We start from the raw sequence: 17,902 nt of genomic DNA, 5'->3' as shown, positions 1-17,902 counted from the left end.
TATTAAATAAACTCTCGAGTGTTGCAGGTTTTTTTGTTTTTTGTTTTTTTTTAAATATTTATACAAGATTATTTGGTAGTGAGAAGTTTTCAATATTAGGTTTATATAATATACTTGTATAAATAGTCATACCCTTTGAAATTTCAATAAAAAAGGATAAGAAAGAAAAATTAATTAATTAAAACAATAGTCATATTAAAAGACATGAAATCTTAAAGAACTTTCAGATACATGTATGCAAAGACATTCCACGTGTTCATTTTTTCCATTCCGTCAATTTCACATAATTTACTTATAGAAGTACCTATAGTTTTTGGTTACCGGGCTTTTCATTTGATTATCGTGCGATACAAAAAGTTCTTGCCATTCAGAAATTATAGATTTCCTCAAATACGACTAATTTGCTTTGTAATGAATTCGTTATAATTATATGGCCGTGTGTAAAGCGGTTGCTTTCAGTATAACGTTTGCCTTCTGAGTGAAAAAATAAGTGTTAATGATTCTCTGTAATTAAAGACGTGGGTTAATAAAGTGCTAGTTTAAATTTTCTTCCCTGCCATTGTAAAGAATTGCACAACCCCCGGGAACGCCTTTGACAGGTCATATATTTTTGTTAATAATATATCATATATCAATTATATAATAATCATATTTCATGTATACACATGGAAAAAATACATTAAAAGAACATTTATTTTGTTTAATACAATGACATTCGATTTGGAATTATAAAAGATGGCATTAAAATTGAACAGTTTACATAATCTAAACGCATGTAAACTAATGTGTTCATACAAACAAATATGTGAGTGTTGACTTTTGTTTTATTTGATTTTTCATGCTTACTGAAATTGTTAATTACTGAATAACCTTCTTCTGTGAAGTATATATTTATATGAACAAAACAAAATAGAACAGATCATAGCACTTCAAAATAGTTAGATGAAATTAATTCAAGCTCAGTTGTATACCAGAATTACGGATTGTTATCAATATTTTACCTGATATTTGTACACTATATGGTGAAAACTTTAATTGAAACAAAAGTTTCGATGTCCAACTCTACTAGTTATACTATCTCTTAACGCGATGGCCGAGCGATCAATGCATAAAACCAATAAGGTGATTTACTGATAATGTATAATCGTCCACAATACGGGTGTGTCTGTTCATATCGGATTCCATTATTTTGAAAAACAAAAATCAATCTTGCCTTTTCTTAACTGTCATGGAACATTAATTTTCTTTTCTTTTAAACACGATAGCGTGACAAACTTGTTTTATTTTAAACAACACTGTTTATCGAAAACAAGTAAGAACAAAATCATTCCGAAATGGGAAGAGTAAAGTTTGAGTGATTAATTAGTTCGCGGGATTGATTTTAATTAACACGTTCTGTTAACAGTTTGAGTTTTCTCAGTGGTCCTTATGTTTGTGTCAAGATTTTGAGAACATGGTCAAGTCTCACTTTGTCAACTTCACATAGACAGGCAAGTGATTTAAAACAAGGGCTTAAAGGGATTTTCAGACAGTTTCAATTTAAATATTGACATTATCATTTGGGCGCATCAGTGTTCTTCAGTGAAGATATATATTGATAAATTAAATAAACATATCGAAATGTACTTCTTTCGCTGTTGACTTTCGGTCGCTTTTAAGTTGATGTACATGTGACATTGTTTATTTAATTGTCGGGGACCGTCGGGACAGTGCGAAAGAAATTATTAGCGAATTTGGCGGAAGAGGAAGAAACCGTGTGTTTTTTTTTAAATACTTAGTAACCTCTGGAAATAGAAAGACAAAGAGCTAGGAAATTAAAAAATTGTAAATCACAATACAGGTGTATTGGATTAATTTGGAGATTTAAAATACGGATTTAAGAGATTGACTTAAAAGGATTAGCGTTGAATAATGTAATAGTACAATTATTATTAAACAGTGTATTGTATTGACGTTTGCTATTATTGGTTTAATATTTCCACCGCTTTCTGTTTACAAGTTGCTTAAGAGTTTTGACATAGTGTGATATTTACATAAAATATAGAGATCGTATGTAAATGGATCTATATCTATAAAAATAACTCTTTTTAAATACGAGTTGATATTTTTTACAAACAGTGAAAGTGAATGGTTATTGCATTTGATAGAAGTTAAGTGTCATTGATTGAATGAAGTAATAAATTGTTGTAATTTAGATTTATATTTCCGATAGGAAGATTTAATAGTGAGATAAACGGAGTATTAAGCGTCGGCACATTAAAGTTTGAAACTACTGTGTATATTATAGATGTGCTAACAAAACCTGAAATTTAAAAGGATAAATATAGTTTTTTAATGAAAATAATGTAACTGAGAAAAAAACTGGATATGTAAGTTGTTAAATTCAGAATAAGAATAAGCAGTATGAAATTCGGTCTTAAAATACAAACGCTTGGCAATTGCCAAATTCGAGAAAACGTTGGATAGTAAAACAAACAAGCAGGATAATTCAGAACACGGAGTGGAAAAAGTGTAATAACAAACACGGATTTTCAAGTCAAAAGACTAAAGAAGCTATGGAGACCTATCTGAAAAGAATTTACGAACAGAACTCACAGCGATCGAAGCTGAAAGCTGAACTTACATATAACGATAGTTTTCCTTTCTGGGATTACAGGTAAACATGTAGTTTACTTTTAACATAATTATTCATATTGGTCAAGATCGATATCTTGTAGTTATTTATTCATATTTTTCTATCATTTGAATAAAAAGCAAGACTATACATATAAAAAACGAAAAAATAAAAATGGGCTGTTTCAAAATTTTCCGGAAAATCTCCTACATGTACTTGAACTACTGTTGAGTTTGCTTCCTGGAACTATCCAGTACTATATACATAGTGAAGGTAAATGTATGATGGCGGTCCTGGATGGGCTCAAACCCATGATTCATTGGGTTGAATAAACAGACACCTTTAACATTAGACCATTGCGCCCCTTTTTCCGTCTTCTAATGCAGGCGCATATTTTTCTCAAATAGTTCTTTTCTTTCTTTTCACTTACATAAAGTCTAAATAATATATATATAAATAGTATATATATATATAAAGAGTATATGTTTTTGACATTTAAGTGAAATTAGGTATTTAAATGACAATAAAAACAGAGAGAGAGAGAGAGAGAGAGAAAACAACAACAAAAAGTCTAAACGTACATCTAGGTTAACTGATTCGGCCTGTAATAGATTAAAAAATGTGTAGTGTAAATATTTGACTTAGACACACAAATTAAATATTAAGATTTAAGACGACTGAAGATATTGTATTGACTAGGTCTTAAGTCTTCAACTTAAATTTCAAAGTGTGCAGCAACATATCTGTCACAACAGACCGTACTAGAATTTATCTTGTTATTTTATGCTATACATTATCTTGTTATTTTATGCTTTACATTATCTTGTTATTTTATGCTATACGCTACTTTATTTTATGCTTTACATTATCTTGTTATTTTATGCTATACATTATCTTGTTATTTTATGCTTTACATTATCTTGTTATTTTATGCTATACATTATCTTGTTATTTTATGCTATACATTATCTTGTTATTTTATGCTATACATTATCTTGTTATTTTATGCTATACATTATCTTGTTATTTTATGCTTGTTACATGTAATATGATATTTAACAAGTACGTAATAAAAGCATTTAAATTTTTTAGGATGATAAACACATAATGTTGTGTTTCAAATTAAATATATGAACATTTCATCAAAATTTCTATCTTCAATCTTTATTCACACATAAGAAAGCGCGTTTTTTACTCTCTTTAGCAACAGCAACAACAACAACAGTAGATCTTTCATCCATTTATTCATTCATTTTAGTACTGCTTGATTTCTTTTTCTGTTCTATTCTGTTCTATATATAAGAACGCAAGCTAGTTAACTAGTGAAATCACTGAACAATCTCTCATTAAACTAAAACAATAGATTTCTAACTCAACAGAGAATCCTTTGTACATGGTATTTCCCTAAAAGTACAATCGGGCAAACAAAATCTATTGTTGGTTGACAGAACACCCGTGTGTTCACTGATAAACTATCAATACCTAATCGTTGTAATCGCTTTCAATTTCAAAGTTGCGATATATTTTACAAAACAATCTACTAAAATCAGCAACTTATCAAATTATCTAAATTGTCATACCCTTCAATTTTTGACAAACAGTTTACAAAGATTTTTATTCGTGTAAAGTAACTGGTTGAAAACCGCTCAATTTATCTCTATTTTAATCAAGCATATTGAATTCCCAACAGACCTGTTAATTGTAGATTCGATTTCAATCACTTTGTATCGATTTTTACAAGGCAAAGATCTAAAAGGAATATACTGAACAAAATTGCTACAGGGGTAAAAACAAAACGACAGACATTTTTACAACTGTTTTTATATTGATAAGTATTTTAAGAAAGGAAGATGTTTCTTTGAAAAAAAAGATACCCCGGTGTTTTCATGCGTAAGTTAAAATACAAAGATTAGTCCTGTGTTTTATTTTATCATAATTAAAAGCAACCGAAGCCTAAGATCTAAATTACAATGAATTCTTTGATAAAATCTTACATTTAATTCTTTACCAAGATGTAAATATACTGGCGTCATGGTTTAATAATTATAATAAATATAATAATTTTTGAATTGGAAAATGCCAATTTTCAGGAATATATGCTTTTGAGTCAACGCTTCAAAATTTTAAACGAATTCATTTTGAAAAAAAAAAACACACAAAAAAAACAAAAAAACTTTTATTTTCATTTCTGGTCACGAATTTTGAAATTAAGGCACAAGTCTTAATATTTGTAAATGATCAATGGAATTTACAATGCAATGCAATGCAGTGCAGTGCAGTGCAGTGCAGTGCAGTGCAATGCAATGCAATGCAATGCAATGCAATGCAATGCAATGCAATGCAATGCAATACAATACAATACAATACAATACAATACAATACAATGCAATACAATACAATGCAATACAATACAATAACATTAACATTTACAATAACAATGCAGTGCAATACAATACAAAACAATAAATACAATAAATACAATATAATACAATACAATACAAGTACAAGTATCACCCGGTGTAGCTGTTATTATGTTATGAAGTATAGTTAACATTGATTACTAGACCTCTGAGACATTTGCCAATATAACAATAAAAGGAAAGCCATGTTGACAATGTCACAAACTTGTTTAACTAGAATCAGATGATGTTTGCCCAGCGTCCTTTAGAAAGACAGATCTTATGCACAAACTTCTTGTAAAACTTTATATGTTTTCCATCTTATACATTGCGAATTCCTATAGAAACTTTCAATATCATAGTAATATTTTTCTCTCACCCCTTATTAGACTGTTACCTAAATAATATCAAATTCACTTCTAAGTTATAGATTCCATTATAATATTTGCCGTGTATTAAATTACTAAATTCATTCATTACTGTTCTCAATTACTCTAAAGACACGGTAAACGTATGTAATTTCATAACACATTTGAGATCATTGAAATAAAGTTATGTCTTGTATATATAACAAGTTCGCCAATTTAACATTATTTAATCTACCTATTTAAATAACCAAAAATATCTGCGAGGTGCCGATTGTACAATACGTAGTCTAAAATCTCAGTACGTATGCTACATAAATATAGAATCTAACATGAGTTGTAATTTGTTATTACAATGAATACGGTTGATATGCATTGTTGTGTACAATACTGAATTCTATTGGACGAGTATACAGCCGTCAAACCTATATTGTACTAAGAACATTTCATATGGATTTGTTGGACTCGAAAAATGAAAACTGGGTTAGATAGCTTACACTATGCACTTATCACGGGTGTTTTGGACAGGGAGAATAAAAACAAGGATAAATTAAAATTAAAAAAGATAAATGTAATGGTTATATCATAAATAAAACAAATGACTCAATTTGTAAAAATACAAAAGTCAGCTTTCGGGAAAAATGTTTTATTGTATTGATCACTTTATTCACCGGTTTCGATGGATTGATATCTTTCACAATAGTTTTATTGACTTGACAGGAATTTGTATTTTAAGAATTATTCTATTCTGATGTAATGCATCAGATAAACAATGAAAGAGTTGCCATACGGTACACAAAATAAAGCCCATACGCGTTGAAAGACCTATGAACAACTACAACAACAACAATAGATTAATTTCATTTAAGATAGAATTGAACAAAAATCTTAAATTTGGGATATGACAAGATATCGGTGCCATGTTTATATGTGTTGCATGTATGGAAGAGTAACGTATGCTCAATTCGATATTGTTGAATAAACTTTTTCTGTTCTGTTCTGTTCTTTTCATAAAGAGGCACTACCAACTACAATATACGACGTAATTTTACCTAACGCCGTGCATACCAGCTAAATATATACATTACAATGTCTTAACCGTTCCGCTAAAACCTTTGAACATTTGAATAAACATTTTTCATGCTTTAATCCAAGTATAAACAATACCATCTTGTTAAATAAATAAATCTCAGTCAAAACGAAGTGTTTCACAAATTTAACATAACCATGCTATTCGTAGTCTATCAAGCGGACACGACTCTATTTGGGATTTTGTTATATTAATTATTTCTAGTCTTAATGGTTTATCGCTGTTTTGTACAGTTTTACATTGTGTGACGGACGCCTGTATGTAATATTGTTTTAGATTGCATTGTAGATACTGTCAAAAATAAAGAAAATACTCTCCAAAAAATGTGAAACTTCATGATTTAGTGCGCAGTTTTAAAAAAGTTTTCATCAGTATAATATTGGAATATATTTTTTAAAATATAGAATGATTTTGAAAGCCTATGAAAGGATTTTACAGAGTGTGTATCCACATGTTTATAAATATTAAAAAAGTATACAGTTTTGTAAAATTCTTAACAAAAAAGAAAAAACTAGCAAACAGAACTAAATTTATGTATAAAGTTTAAATATATTAATGTTTTTGACGGTTTAATGGAATAAATAATCGGCACAATAAAACACGTTTTCCTACAAATATGTGTGCTATTAACGAAAAATTTTCAAGTGGAGGTATACCTTCTTTTTCAATAAAAAATGCTATTTTCTTTCAATCAAAATTCTATAATTTTTTCAGATCAAGACGGGGAAGTTTGTCAACATCAGCATCATGTTCATCATCATCCGGTTCATCTTCGTTTGACCGTAAGTACATGTATATATAATATATGTTTGTTATGTTTAGAGAGTTTTAATTATATGTACAGAATATTTGTATGAACTTGGCAGATAACCTCGGCTTCACAATGAGTATAGGCTCAGGTTTGTTTACCCTCACCACCGGAAGATTACCATCTGCACGGGCATAACCAGGTACATTTAGGATTGTTCAAGCTTTAAATATTGCCTAATATTGCATTTCACACAGTCACATATTTATGACACAGTTATTACACGATGGCAGTCGTATAATTAATTTTCAGTTTTTTTTACATGGATATACTTATCGTTCTTTCTCACATATATACATATATATTATTCTCACATATGCATATATATATATATATATATATATATATATATATATATATATATATATATATATATATATATATATATATATATATATATATATATATATATATATATATATATATATATATATATATATATATATATATATATTACTGCTTTCTTTATTTCCTTGCATTCGCTTACTATACGAAACGATCGTTATATAGTACCTTTAAATATCATCTGGAAAAAAGAATAACTTCTATATCTTATAAGACTAATTCACGGTGTGCCATTTTACAAAGGATGTCTTAGGCTAGGTTTATTACGATTAATGTAATTATTCTGACAAAAATATGATAATTTTACTAATTTACTTTCTCATAAAAGCAAATTCAATCATGCAAAAAATTAATATACCAAGATTACAGCAATTTCACACCTGGGTAAACGAAACCCAACCAAACGTAAAATATATGTATACCAATACGTTTGAATCAGTGAAGCAAAATGCATTTTTTATTTGAATGACTATTGTTAAAGAATTGCAAATGAAGAATTGCAAAATCAACTCTTATCTTTTCATTTAAATGGATTCTTCTTTGCTGTAGATGAAAACTACAGAATTTTTAAAGGGGGATGCGTCTCTTGCATCGTGTTTGGAGTTAAAACCTTTTTCCCGCGAATCGTATTTAAGTAACAGGATGGTTAAGTCTTAGACTATCGAGTTTTGTTTCAATGTCTATTTTTGGACTCTTAATCAAATATTTCATCAATTGATATTGCGTTAGAAAACGACAATTAACCAACTTGTCAGCTGTTAAGCTATTTAAACATTATAACCAATTTGAATTATTTCAGTATTTAAGAAACACAATGATTTCATGACGGGTACACTGAACATTCTTGTGCGTCAGCATTGTGTGTCTAGGTATGCATTGTTAAGCTTTAAATGATCAGACTTATCAATGAAATAAAATCCATTTGATAATATAAAAAGTGTACGATTAATTGTTGAACCCTGCCAGATACCCGGAGTTCAGATCAATATATAAAAAAGACGTCAAGTAGAGCAGGACAATGTGGTAGAGAGCATAACGTATTAACTTAATAAGATCATCCATACATCACAAAATGTTTGGGTTAAATACGTCGTGTATTGTTTGGGCATGATTTCTTGTTTCAACACCGGCAGTCATTTTTCATTTCTAATTACTTATTCATGACCAAATGCTCGTTTGCACGTTAATAAAAAAATTGGAAGATTTGATTGACGCAACAGTGTCTTATTCTAACGCCGTACTTTAATCAATGAAATGGACCTGATATATGGATTTGAAGGCAGCTATGGAGGTTATGTTTGTCATTTGATTATTGTAATGTCTCTCGTCATTCCCGAGTTACTTTCAATTATTCATCTTCAAATTAATTAATTACCTGATCTCGCTGAACTGATAATACCGCTAGTAACGCACGCTGCCGAGTGGATGACTAATTCAAGGATGAATAGCATATCTGCTTAAATAATGCCGTTGAAAAAGTTTCGTTTTTTAAATCTCGATGTTATAATTTGGAAACACTGACGCAAATGGGATAACAGTGTATTCAATTGATAGGTCATCTGGTTGTCTTATTCTAAAGCATAACTTACATGCAAAGAACAGCAAATAACTGATGCTAATTCCACTAACCGCGTTTGCGTAAATGCATTCGGAAACAAAAACTACACAAAAATAAATAAATTCAATTTCTTTATATAAAATATGTTGTCTGAAAAATTAAGATAAGACTTACTTTATGTTGTTTGATAAAGCGACATTACGTAAAATCTTAATTATAAAGCTGAATGAATTACCATCGTTTATTAGTTGTGTTTCTCATTTCAGGTTGCAGTCTGTCTTCTTTGAGCTCTATCAGATCTGCAGACACCGTTAGTGTCAACTCAAGTTCACTGAGTTCAGATTCAGACTCCATCATGGTGACGAGCGACCCCTACAAACTTCAGTTACAGTTTCTTGTTGATGGACACGAGGTTTGTAAGCTTAATTGATTCTTTATCATTTTCATACTTTGAAATCTCAATTGTATTTTGAATAATAATTTTTAATTTAATCATTTCATTTTTTCTTTATAGTTCAACGGAAACTATTTAAACGTTATATACATGTATAAATTTTTTATAATATATAAAGGTATCTTCTCTCAACGGAAACTATTAAAATTATATATACATGTATAATTTTTTTCTAATATATAAAGGTGTCTTTAGACTGGAGAAGAACGTATGTATATATTAGTAAGTTAACTAAGTAGTAAGCATGAAGTTATTTTTTTTCATTTATTTATTTTAGGTCATGTCGATGATGGAAATGTATCAACCTGTTTTGAATTGGGTGGATTCAGACTTACGATTATTCCGAATAAAAGAAAAGTCTGACTACGGAAATTGTAACCAGTCGTTTTGTCAGCCAAAACGAGTCTCGCGCATGCCCAGTGTTGCCATAATGATTTTCCTTAATGAAGAAGGTCCAATTGGATATGAACGAGTTCAATCAGCTAAAAGACGATTTGAAAAACCACCATGGAAATTTCATCATTCTGAGCAAGTAGGACAAGGAAAAATAAACCCATATCCTTACAATAGTCCGGACTACTTTTATACATCGGAGGAACTTCCATTATGGGCAGTAAGGCTTGTGCATTGTGGGAAAGAATTCATTAGAATAGTGTTATTCACAAGTGATGTTTGTTGGGACGATATGATTCAGTTTTACAAACTTATCATAGGTTATGAACCAGACATTAATAAAAGTGATTTCTGTATGTTCACCGTACATTCACGTGACCATTATGATGTGCAATTTGCCTTAAAGAAACTTAAAGGAGAAACAAATCCACGTCCTCTGGACGCTGTAAAACTTCAGTTCAGTGTATCAGATGTTGGAAGTTTAGTGCCATTATTTCCGAACGTTTGTAAACCAGTCTCCGACGGTGTTTGGGAGACGCAAGATCATGACGGAAACATGATCACAATTGACGTCATAGGAAAACCAAACCCACAAACATCAACTCCCTCAGACATTCGAAATTTAACGTCAGCATCTGATAGGTCAAGAAAATCCTCACGTTCAAGTCGGTCGTCTGCTCACTCATCAAAATCAGTGCAATCGTTTACGTCAGTGACGTCATCATCATCAACTACATCATCATTTACATCATTATCAAGTGACATTTCAGAGAAAAGTGATATTATTGCCAGAGACAAAGAGGAAGATATTCCTCCTAAACTACCCCCGCGTGTGCCTCTTAAAGGAAGACGTGCACCACCGAAGTTACCCGAAAAACCCAAACAATGCCTCGCAACATTACAGGGATTTTATGTATAACAAATGTATTATTTGATCTCAAAACCTATTTTTAAATGATGAAAAGTATTTATTCTAATGACGAAGACCCTTAATGGTTAATGTTTTAGTTTATGAGTGTCATATATGAATTTTGTGCATTTGTTGCGTGTTGATCATATTACTTTGCACATGTTAACTATGTTTTCCTATTTCTATAGACCTATATTCACATCCATATGTTGCTGCAGTTCCGTCCATTATATTTCTAAAGATCGAATGTTATTAATTTGGCTTATTCCTCAAATTTCCATACCTAATAAGTATATGTTATAAATTATAAGGTTGATAAGCTGATTTGGGAAAAGGTAATCTGAACAGGCGCACCGGTTTAAGTGGTATAACACTCTCAGACTATAAATCCACTAGTCACGAGTTCGATCTTCCACTACGATAACTTAAATTTTTAATAACTGATTTTGATGAAATTTAAAGTGACCTTTTACACGTTTATAAACCAGTCGTTTCTTCTTGTCTTATTTCCATTTCCCCCAAGTTCTGCATTGTGCCGCTTGTATGTTTCAGGTGTCGACTATTAATACACGTATATTACATCAGTACAAATACATTTACATTGAACTTGTTTTATTCATTTTCAAGTCATGACTTTTTCAGAATGAAAAAAAATGCTGTTGATATCTTTCAGTAGTACATGTTTATTCAAGCTGTATCAAATGTTTAAAACTTGAGATACATCGTTACTTGTTAAGACTGTTTGTGTATATGTAAATTTATTTGTAAATATAAAAATGGTAATATATTTATAACTGAAAAAACTTCTGATTTTTGTTCTTCTTTAAAATACAATGGTGTAATACAAGTAACTCTTGTATATCGTTTACTAGAGCTGATCAAGAGTTACTTCCCTTGACGAACCTGTGTTTTTGTTTATGTGAAGTTTTACATGCAACGTATGCCATATTTAGAGCAACAGTTATGAACAAAATTTAGTTCTGTTCTGTTCTGTATTTGTTAAAGAAAATGTAAATCAAAATCGTGTGCCATTTTTGGGGGGTACCGTGTATATATCGCCAAGATAGAAACAGAGCCGGTATGCTCGCAAATAGGAGAATTTACCGGGAACTTATGAAACCCTGCAATGTGTCTGATCTAAATTTATCATAGATTACTGACAACTCATTTAATTTTTCAACGATAATATTGCATATTACATTTGGTAGATATTATTAAACATAAAGCCTGTTTTCTTATTTTAAATGCCATACATGAGAAACAGTAAAACGAACATTTGTAATTTCAAATTTAAACATTTTATTGATCAAATGCATGTAATAAATAATATGTATACTTTCTTAAATACATGTACATGTATTAAAATGATTCATCAGGGTCGATATGTCATAATATATGAGCGAAGGGCACGAGGTGAAGGGTCGAAATGTCTGGTTGCCAATATTCCATACTGGATACAAGTCTACGAAAATTCTTTAATTCTAACTACAAAAAAATTTTGATTTTCTGAAAAACGGGGGATGGTTGGCTCGGGCGAGTTATGATGACTTCTCACGTTTAACTTAATAAAGAGCGTCCATACAGCAAAACTGAAAATGTTGTAGGCTCGGTTTCATTGAGTTTATTCATGCAAAGAATTAGCATTTCATTTCTCTAACTTTTGATGTACCAAAAGAAATGTAACTTTTTAAAATACAATTAAAGTATTAGATTGATCAAAAAATCCCAAATTTGTAAGCAAAATCTTTTATTCGATGTATTTAACTAAAGATCTGCAACTTGATACAAGATGCCTGACGTTCACAAATATAACTTAGTATTTGACATATTTAAAGAACAGTAACATTAATAATAACAGCAACATAGCATTTGATGATATATTAAAAGAACAGTAATATTGCTAAGATTTCATGTCAAAACACCTATAACTTTCAGTGAGTATTATTCTATATCACTGAGCAATTTCTATATCGATGCAAAACATTAACTTTTACAAGTATAACTTAGCATTTGATCTATCATATAATTTACAATATCGTCTGGCGGATGATTCCATTTCTCATGCCTCGCTATGGTAGTGTCTTTGTTATTAAGCAAAACAATCCGGTCAAATAAACCGTGAAATACCTCATACATGATTTTGTTATACACAAAACCAAAATAATCACTCAGTCTTACACTTCCATCGGGTGTATTTGTAAATGTGTGTGGGCCTTTAATCATTACAATAGCTTGTTTATTCCTCGAGAACAGCTTTTCTATACTACGACGTATTATTTCCATTCTTTGCTTAAACACGCTATGATGAAATGCTACAAAATGCATATATAGATGAATAACTATTACTGCACGTTCATTTGGTGGTATATTGTCTAGATGGCGAGACGTTGAATATAACGTGTATCGGTTGTCACCCCAAGCACTGCCAGTATAAAACGGCTGCGCATGCGGGTACCACCCTGCTTTGAAATTTATCTTCTTATTATAACATTCCGCCATTTTGTGCCATTTTTCTTTTTCCCATTTTTCTGTAGTTGGAATACATTCAAAACGTTTGATGACACTAGCATACCATGCCCTTATAGTTGAATCACCAATCATATACATGCGTATGTCCCTTAAACATTTGACATATTGAACTTGCTGGAAACCTGTAAAATATATACATATATTAAATATATCCAAAACAACAAACAAATGAGCCATCCGCAGGCTGGTCTGGATCTATGCTGGTCGCAAACGCATTACGTTGGTTTTATCGTGACGCGGCTCAAATCATTTAAGTTGATATACTCCTCCGTATGATAAAATTATCTTGATAAATATTAAGTATCATTCACTCAAAAGATGAATTTGATGCTTCATTTATAATGACACGATTAAGTGTCAAGCAAAATAATATTATTCTTTTAAATAGTATTACTTAATAGATAAATGTAAAAAGATCTAACACAATATTTATGTCATGTTATGTCATGAATGTATTTCCAATATCCTAAACGAAAAAAAAAAGAAAGAAAGAAAAAAGAAAAACAACATTATCACCAGCAACAACAGAAAACAATTACAACAACAAAACATTTAGAACTACACGAGATTTTGCACACATCTAGAAAGTAAAATGTGTAGTATTCATATTTATTTGACGCTTTATTTTTTACAGATTTTGCAAATGATATGTACTGTACTGCTTTACTGCTGAATTCAGTAATTTTTGGTAAGAGAATACCCATCAGTTTTCTATGCGCATGCGCAAATGTTTGAACTTAAGTCGTACTCTTCTTGACTAAGGAAAGACTCTGGAATACGATATATCTATTGAATATCATTCATTAGCACACATTGAAAGTGTTTTTTTTTTAAGAATTGAACATGTTTCAGGTAGTCCAACATGGAGAATTTGGCTTCAGTGTGTATGTTTGAAAACTAATCTGCTATTTTGGTTCATTAGTGGTTTATTGTATGCAAACTTCAGGCGTTTTAAAATATTATATATTATTATATTTTAAACGAATGAGTTATCATGCCTTTTAAATAGGCGTGCACATCATGTTATTGTTTGATATGCATGTATTTTTCTGTTCACAAACAAATACACTATAAAGAAGAACCATTCTGTATGTATTTATTTCAGACATTTATTGGTATCAATGTGTTAATTTTTATTATTCTGAGAAATTTAGTCAATGTTCTCTTCACATTACCTAAACAATTTGTGAAGTTCCATTTTCCATTATAGAAATACCCTGTTGGTCTCCTCGATTGCCAGAGTTGTGTGATGTTGTATTGTGAACACGGTATTAATGGCTTTTCAACAGCTAATCTTGGCTTGTCTACATTTTCTATCGTTACCTGTAATGTTTGTTCCAGTGATTGTTGTCCCCTATAACACAATATAATGACACTTATATAAATATCTGTTAGTATATTTTTATTTATTTCTCATCCTTATACAAATATTAATGCATATAACCTACATATTCATTTGTTAAAATAAATTATACAACCTATTTTACATAAAAATATGATAGAAACTATAAAGATTAAGACATCGACATAAACACAAAACTTAAGTTAAACTATCATATTTGGCAGGTTAATCTCGTAGTAAAAATATCACCAGGAATTACAGGAATCGCAAATATTTGTTATTGTTATTTTTCGGACACTTAAATAATCTGCGCATTTTATAAATAATGTCTGTTTATTTATTTCTTTGATTTACATTGGACAGCAAGATGCTGCGACTGACACGATGTACTGATCAAAGATTGCACGGAAATTGTTGGCGGTAATATTCTTATCTTGGTATTTTTGTATGACCCATAACATGTAAATAACCCGACGAAATAAACAGCTGCAATCCACCTTAGCAAATTTACCAGTTGACAAAACTTTGCTATTACTATTCATGCAATTACATGTAATTACCATTTAGATATAGGTTTCTCGATGCAAACATCCGATATGATTAAGTCCATGAAGTTGACATAGAGATCGGCATAAAATATTCTGCTCGACATTCTTTCAACAATATTATAACAAAACCAGTAAAAATCCACTTGTATAAATCTTGAAAATAAAATATCTATGAAATACCATTTAAACAAACTCTCCTCACAACGAGTTAATTGAAGTTCTGGATAAGGTTCGTGTGTCCGTACTTGCTCCCAGTCTTGGCACAGCAAATGTTCATTTCTTTGTTTCGCAATAAAAACAAACCCGAGTAAATAAAAGTGGTTAAAAGTTTTTTATATTTTTTTATTTTAAAAGATGTGTAGGGGTTTGGGATGAAAAAGTCGTGTCTTTATGAAAAGTTCGTTTTGAATAGACCATAAATTTTTCTTGTATAACCCTAGAAAAAAATTTTCTTTTTTTAAAACCCATTATTTTTTTTTTAAACAGGGGTAATTAAATTCCCTAATATGTAAGATAAAAAACAAATTTTTTGACATGAAAGAAATTAAACTAAAAACACCTTTTTCTTGAATTAACACCCCAAAAATGAAACAAAATGTAATGAAATTCCTGACATAAAAAACAGTTCTTGTTATGTTATTGTATTTTTTTCTGTTATTAAATATTTTATAAGGTTGTAATTTCCTTTGATTAAATTTCATTAAAAGTGTAATCGAAAAGGGATTGAGAGATGCTTTTCACCATTTTAATTTATTTTAAAGTATATTCACCATTTTTTGACAATGAAATACTATTAAAAAACAAAGTTTAACTTCTAACCCCGTACAAGCACTTTTACATAAAACCTTTTCATGTGTTAAGTATTTAGAGTTTAGTATGTAATTATTAAGCAGTCGATGTTTTGCGACATCTTGTCGTGTGGAAGTTTTATCTTTATGAGCCTAAAAGAACGCAGTGGGAAACAATAACAACAGTTCTATCTATTAGGAAACAGGTATGTCGAGTGTCGAGAATGTCGAGATATGATATTTTTGCGTTTTATCTTGGGTATGGGCTAGACTGTAACCTGATGGACACAAATGTCATCTTAATACATACCCACCTATATATGTGATTTCTTGCTTATAACGATTCATATATTATGAAAAGATAGAGTTATCAATCTCTAATCTACCACATCAAAATATTTCTAATTACAAGATGATACACATTAATTTTCAAGTTATGTTTCGGGCAAAATCGAGATGTCATTCTTATGCAATGGTATCCTATCTAAGAAAAAAAACCATACATATATGTACCTATGAAATTTTAATTAATATCTCAAATACTTTTCCAATAATGCTCCGGACAAAACTTAAGCATGAAAAATAACAAACAAAAAAAAAACCCACAAAAAAACAAACAAAAACACAATAACTCAAAATGTATGAAAGGTAATGTTACTTTTCTTGTGCATTGCCATCTTATACAATAAGACCTACAATAAACTATTAAGATTCAATATTTTATAAGTTATGCTACGGACATGAATTAAGAATGAAAAAATAACAAAGTATATTAACAGAAAGGTCGAGCTAACATTCTTATGCACTGACGTTTTTCTCAATAAATCTATATACAAGCTAAGTTATAACTTCTTATCTCAAACAGTTTTCATTTTTCAATCCGTATGGACAAGAACTACAACATTATGAAAGGTAGAGTTATCACTTTTATTCACTGCACTATTCCTTTACCTTTAAAGTTCAAAGTTGATATCTTTAATATTTTTTGATAATGCTTTTGAACGAAATTGAATATAGGACACAATTATGCATGAAAGGAAAGGAGGTGAAAAGTTTTCCGCTCTCCTCCTCAAAGAGATATGTCCTCAAAATTCAAAGTTAAGCTCTTAAACACTCTTTGAGTTATACATCGGACGGAAGGACGCACGGAGATTATTACCGTATATAATTCCCGCCATCTTTTCGATTGAATATTAACAAACTGTACAAAAATAACACGTAAAAGACACCTACTTGAGTTCTGATGCGGTAAATTTTCGCAATTATCTCCCTTGTGTAAGCAAGAGTTACGTTTATTGATGACGTTCCTGACCAAAATGCTTCACACGTCACAGAATGAGTACCATTCATGTTGTCTGTTACCACACAGGGAGCTGATGCCTTCAAATGTTTGTTCTCTATCGTTGCTCTTAAATGATCTCCTCCGGTCATTGTCTCTTTATTATAACCGTTCTTCAGTGTAATCAGAACGTGGACTTCATCACCAATATTGTATTTCTTGTCGCGATCTACAATGATATTAAATACATGTTCGACTTGCGCAAATTCTTTAGAATTCTTATTTTAGGCCATGTTATAAATAATTAAAGATGTACGGTCTTCACGTGTACTATTGCAATAATATTGATGTTAATAAACAGGAATAACCATTGTTTCACCAATAAACTTAAAGTCCATCCAAAATATCGTAAATTTAGTACGATTACTATCCGATAGCATTTTCTTTGCAACAATACAATGACTAACAGCCCCGTCCAAA

The 17,902-nt window shown here is 30.4% G+C and overlaps 2 protein-coding genes across 3 annotated transcripts; one reads left to right on the top strand and one right to left on the bottom strand.

The window, feature by feature from the left end:
• Positions 1-1,237: 1,237 nt before the first annotated feature.
• LOC132733037 (protein FAM124A-like) lies at positions 1,238-11,738 on the top strand. Of its 2 annotated transcripts, none has more exons than XM_060719613.1 (4): positions 1,238-2,656; positions 7,183-7,250; positions 9,446-9,591; positions 9,911-11,738. In XM_060719613.1, the coding sequence occupies exons 1-4, from the start codon at positions 2,556-2,558 to the stop codon at positions 10,943-10,945; spliced, it is 1,350 nt and encodes a 449-aa protein (XP_060575596.1). In that variant the 5' UTR covers positions 1,238-2,555; the 3' UTR covers positions 10,946-11,738. The 2 variants fall into 2 exon arrangements, with proteins under 2 accessions (XP_060575596.1, XP_060575598.1); XM_060719615.1 differs by lacking the exon at positions 1,238-2,656 and adding an exon at positions 6,747-6,907.
• Positions 11,739-12,261: 523 nt separating this feature from the next.
• LOC132733038 (NXPE family member 4-like) lies at positions 12,262-17,574 on the bottom strand. The gene is made up of 4 exons (XM_060719616.1): positions 17,377-17,574; positions 15,536-15,648; positions 14,641-14,819; positions 12,262-13,587 (listed from the first exon to the last, which is right to left on the bottom strand). The coding sequence occupies exons 1-4, from the start codon at positions 17,572-17,574 to the stop codon at positions 12,920-12,922; spliced, it is 1,158 nt and encodes a 385-aa protein (XP_060575599.1). The 3' UTR covers positions 12,262-12,919.
• Between the last annotated feature and the right edge of the window lie 328 nt (positions 17,575-17,902).

Source organism: Ruditapes philippinarum, unplaced genomic scaffold, assembly GCF_026571515.1.
Source record: "Ruditapes philippinarum isolate M1 unplaced genomic scaffold, ASM2657151v2 ctg1116_1_1_1_1, whole genome shotgun sequence".
NCBI lineage: Eukaryota > Metazoa > Mollusca > Bivalvia > Venerida > Veneridae > Ruditapes > Ruditapes philippinarum.
This window is presented reverse-complemented; position numbering and strand designations above follow the sequence as displayed.

Bases quoted from the DNA above. Each gene is read 5' to 3' on its own strand.
- LOC132733037 (XM_060719613.1), top strand. From the start codon at position 2,556: ATGGAGACCTATCTGAAAAGAATTTACGAACAGAACTCACAGCGATCG. The intron at 2,657-7,182 runs GTAAACATGTAG...TAATTTTTTCAG, and splicing joins TTTCCTTTCTGGGATTACAG to ATCAAGACGGGGAAGTTTGT. The intron at 9,592-9,910 runs GTTTGTAAGCTT...TATTTATTTTAG, and splicing joins TTCTTGTTGATGGACACGAG to GTCATGTCGATGATGGAAAT.
- LOC132733038 (XM_060719616.1), bottom strand. From the start codon at position 17,574: ATGACCGGAGGAGATCATTTAAGAGCAACGATAGAGAACAAACATTTG. The intron at 15,649-17,376 runs GTAGGTGTCTTT...GGGTTTGTTTTT, and splicing joins TTTACCGCATCAGAACTCAA to ATTGCGAAACAAAGAAATGA. The intron at 13,588-14,640 runs GTAATGTGAAGA...TATATTTTACAG, and splicing joins GAACTTCACAAATTGTTTAG to GTTTCCAGCAAGTTCAATAT.